Here is a 3,227-nt window from a genome sequence, read left to right on the forward strand (position 1 = left end):
CTATTCAGTCTTGGACTTTTTAACTCTCAGCAGAGACTGAATAAGAAGTCTACAAAACATATAGATTATGTAGAGAGTTAAGAGGACTGCTGCTAAGATTGTTGCTATGACGTCCAAAGAGTGGTATGCGTACCAGGGCAGTTTGTACGACTCTGTACGCATGTGTGTTGCCCCCTTGTGTCTCATGACGTACTCTGTCCAGAAGACTGCACTTTCCAAGGGTTTGATGGGTTTGTCCTGAAGCAGCCGTGATAGTTTCAGCATTTTGGTTTTATATGGCTCCTTTGGGTCTAATAATCTCTGTATAGTTTTCACTAGAGTGTCTGTGTCTAATGTTGTGATTTCTACAAACTCCCCTGCTCTGTGAGCTTTCATCCGCTCCATGTTGTCAAACTGGTCAAAGATAAGTGGGATGCCCAGTACGGGCACGGCGTGGTACATGGCTTCGTATAGGCCATTGGTCCCTCCGTGTGTCACAAACAGTCGGGTTTTGGGGTGTCCGAGGAGATCGTTCTGAGGCATCCACTGCACCAGTCTGGTGTTGTTGCCGAGAGCAATGGGCCGCTGTCCCACGTGTCTCCAGATGACCTTCTGTGGCAGAGCGGCAAACGCTGCAGCGATGACCTCTGACCTTTCAGGGCCCAAGTCTCCGAGCAGCGTGCCCATAGTCATGATGATCACCCCATGTTCTCCAGAGCTCTGCACGAACTCCTCCAGATCATCGGGCAGAGGTTTAGAGGGCCTCACATGGAAGCCCCCCATGTACACCATATTTGGCATGGTGGGCCTGGGGAAATCAAAGGTGAACTCTGTCCTCATGAGCCAGATGTCTCCTCCCTGCATCATGGACACCACATCCACCCCTGGTCCAAAGTATCGATCACACACAGCTTGGTATGGCGGGTTAGACACATAGTGTAACATGTACACCAAGATACCATGGTAAAACAAGTTGGACAGTCGCTGGAAGAAGTCCATTTTGTCTGTGTACTGCGAGAAGAGCTGAGGCACGAAGGACAGAGGGGAGGGGGCGATCATGAAGTGTGCGTCTCCATTAAAGGTCCAGCGCACATTAAAGACAGTGGGCAGCTTCAGGTAATGAGCCAAGAGCACTCCACCTGGAAACGCAGGATCAGTGAGGAACACATCATACCCCGTGTCTGTCAACTCCTTTATCAGAGTTTTATTCTCAAAGATAGTCACCACAAATTCAGTCACCACCACCTGGTTTTCTCCAATCATCTGAAACAGGTTTTTGTAGAAGTCGATCAGGCCCCAGAGTGAGCCGCGGTTCTTCCTGATCTCGATGGACCTCTGGAGGAAGCCACTCATGAAGTCTTCGCTCTCCAGGTTCTGAGGCTTTGGCTGTGGGATGGTGATGGAGGAGTAGTGGGGGGACGTCTCGGACACATACCAGCTGGTTGAGGAACGCAGTACTGTGATCTCATGACCCCGAGCATGTAGAGCTTCCACTATGATGCGCATGTTCAGCCAGTGGCTCCCGTCTATGGGGTAGACCAGGATTTTACCACTGTCACAGAGAGGCAGGGCCCAGAGGAGCAGGAGCAGAGCAGTCCACCCCATCCTGCAATTAAAAACACAGGTAAAGGTAGGGCCAACAGTAGCTCAGTGGCAGATCTATTGCAATTCCAGCTCCCACAGATGAATGCTGTCATTGTGTCCTTGGGCAAAACGCTTAACCCATCTCGCCCTAGTGTCTCCGTACACTGGTATGTGAATGGGTGAGTGGTTCCTTGATGTGAAGTGCTTTGAGTGCCTTGAAGGTAGAAAAGCACTGTATAAAAATGTAACCATTTACCAAGGTAAGGTAAGGCAGAAGTGGGTAGAATAGCCAAAAATTTGGTGACATTTGATTTATAAGTTGAAGTTCATGTAATTTGAAGGACAAAACATTAAATAATGCACAGTATCTGGTATTTTCAAAGGACAGACACACAAATGAGAAACATGAAGTCATATCTGAAGGACCAGTAAGGGTAAGGAGTAGGTAAAGGTAAGATAAAGATTTTATATGCCTGTGAGCTGTTGTACCATTCAGAATCTTCATGTCATGTAGTGTGATACCCAGCAATCTCATAAGTTGGAAAATTGTGCAGTGGACTCCAGGCTTTATACAGTTTTAATGCACAAAGTGGACTCTGAGCAGGTGAGTGTGTTAAAACAGCAGCATGTTTAATGCATTTATACCACAGCCACAGACTGTGAATCTGAATTCTTTTTTTGCATATGAGCATTTATTAGATCAATGATCATGTGGTTCAGCCCTCCCTCACATGCCTGGATTTGAATCTGGCCCTTGGGGGAAAGTATTAGAGTTCATACGGGTTTGTTCAGGTCACAGCTCATTCATTGATCTCACCCTGTAGCCTAATCTCTGTTCTTTTACTTGGGCTGAAGGTAGTATATACTCACTGGGAACTTATATTAATGTTTAATTCACAAGTGAACGAGTATTGGTACTTGAAAATCACATGTCAGCCCTATCGCACCAATAGGTTGGATTCTTGTGAGTTTGTAAACTTACAAATATCACGAGAATCCATTTTGCTGTGTAAGGTTACCACAGCATAGCAATGTTTTATAGCATTAAAAAACAACAGTAGAATACATGCATTCTTATTGTAACTTGGCCTGGTTGAATCAGTGTCTGTGTTTTAACAGCAATGTCTACAGTTCTTTGTACTTTTTAGCAGTTTTAATGCAAACTAGGTACATTTACCCACACACACACACACATCCACAGTGCGCCTTTAAATCATTCAAATAAGGTCTATTTTGCAAAAGGTGGAAATGCATTGTGAAACATGATCCAACTATGTACATGTGATAATAATCGGATAATTTTTCTGTTAACTTTTAGCCGTTCGCCGCTCTGCACTGTGCCCTCTTATATGCAATATTTCAGTTTTGAAATTCATTTTCTACTGAGTTGTGTTTTTGTGTTGTGGTTGTATTTCCTTCACAGAAAAAATGTATATTCATGCATTCTCAGAACAGTTAAGTAACATCCAGTATCTATGAACATGCCAAAGTCCTTTGTGTTACATAATAAGCAACTGTAATTTGAGATATTTATAAAACTAAAATAAAAGTTTAAAATAACATCAGAGCTCCTGTTCAAACTTGACACACATTCACCACATTCTGTTCTACAAGAAATGCTTGTCCAAAAAAAATGTTTGTTTTGTTTTGTTTTTGAGTTTTCA

General features: G+C 43.9%; 1 protein-coding gene across 1 annotated transcript in view; it reads right to left on the reverse strand.

Annotated features, from left to right (window-relative positions):
- LOC110154026 (UDP-glucuronosyltransferase 2A1-like) overlaps window positions 1-3,227 on the reverse strand; it is a 3,539-nt gene continuing 312 nt past the window's right edge. The window contains exon 2 of the mRNA XM_055165944.1: window positions 1-1,585. Within this exon, the coding sequence (XP_055021919.1) occupies window positions 1-1,584 (1,584 nt within the window). The 5' untranslated portion in view covers window position 1,585. The remainder of the gene's footprint in view (window positions 1,586-3,227) is intronic.

This window comes from Boleophthalmus pectinirostris, unplaced genomic scaffold (assembly GCF_026225935.1).
Source record: "Boleophthalmus pectinirostris isolate CB_2022bp ecotype Guang Dong unplaced genomic scaffold, ASM2622593v1 HiC_scaffold_8, whole genome shotgun sequence".
Taxonomy (NCBI): Eukaryota; Metazoa; Chordata; class Actinopteri; order Gobiiformes; family Gobiidae; genus Boleophthalmus; species Boleophthalmus pectinirostris.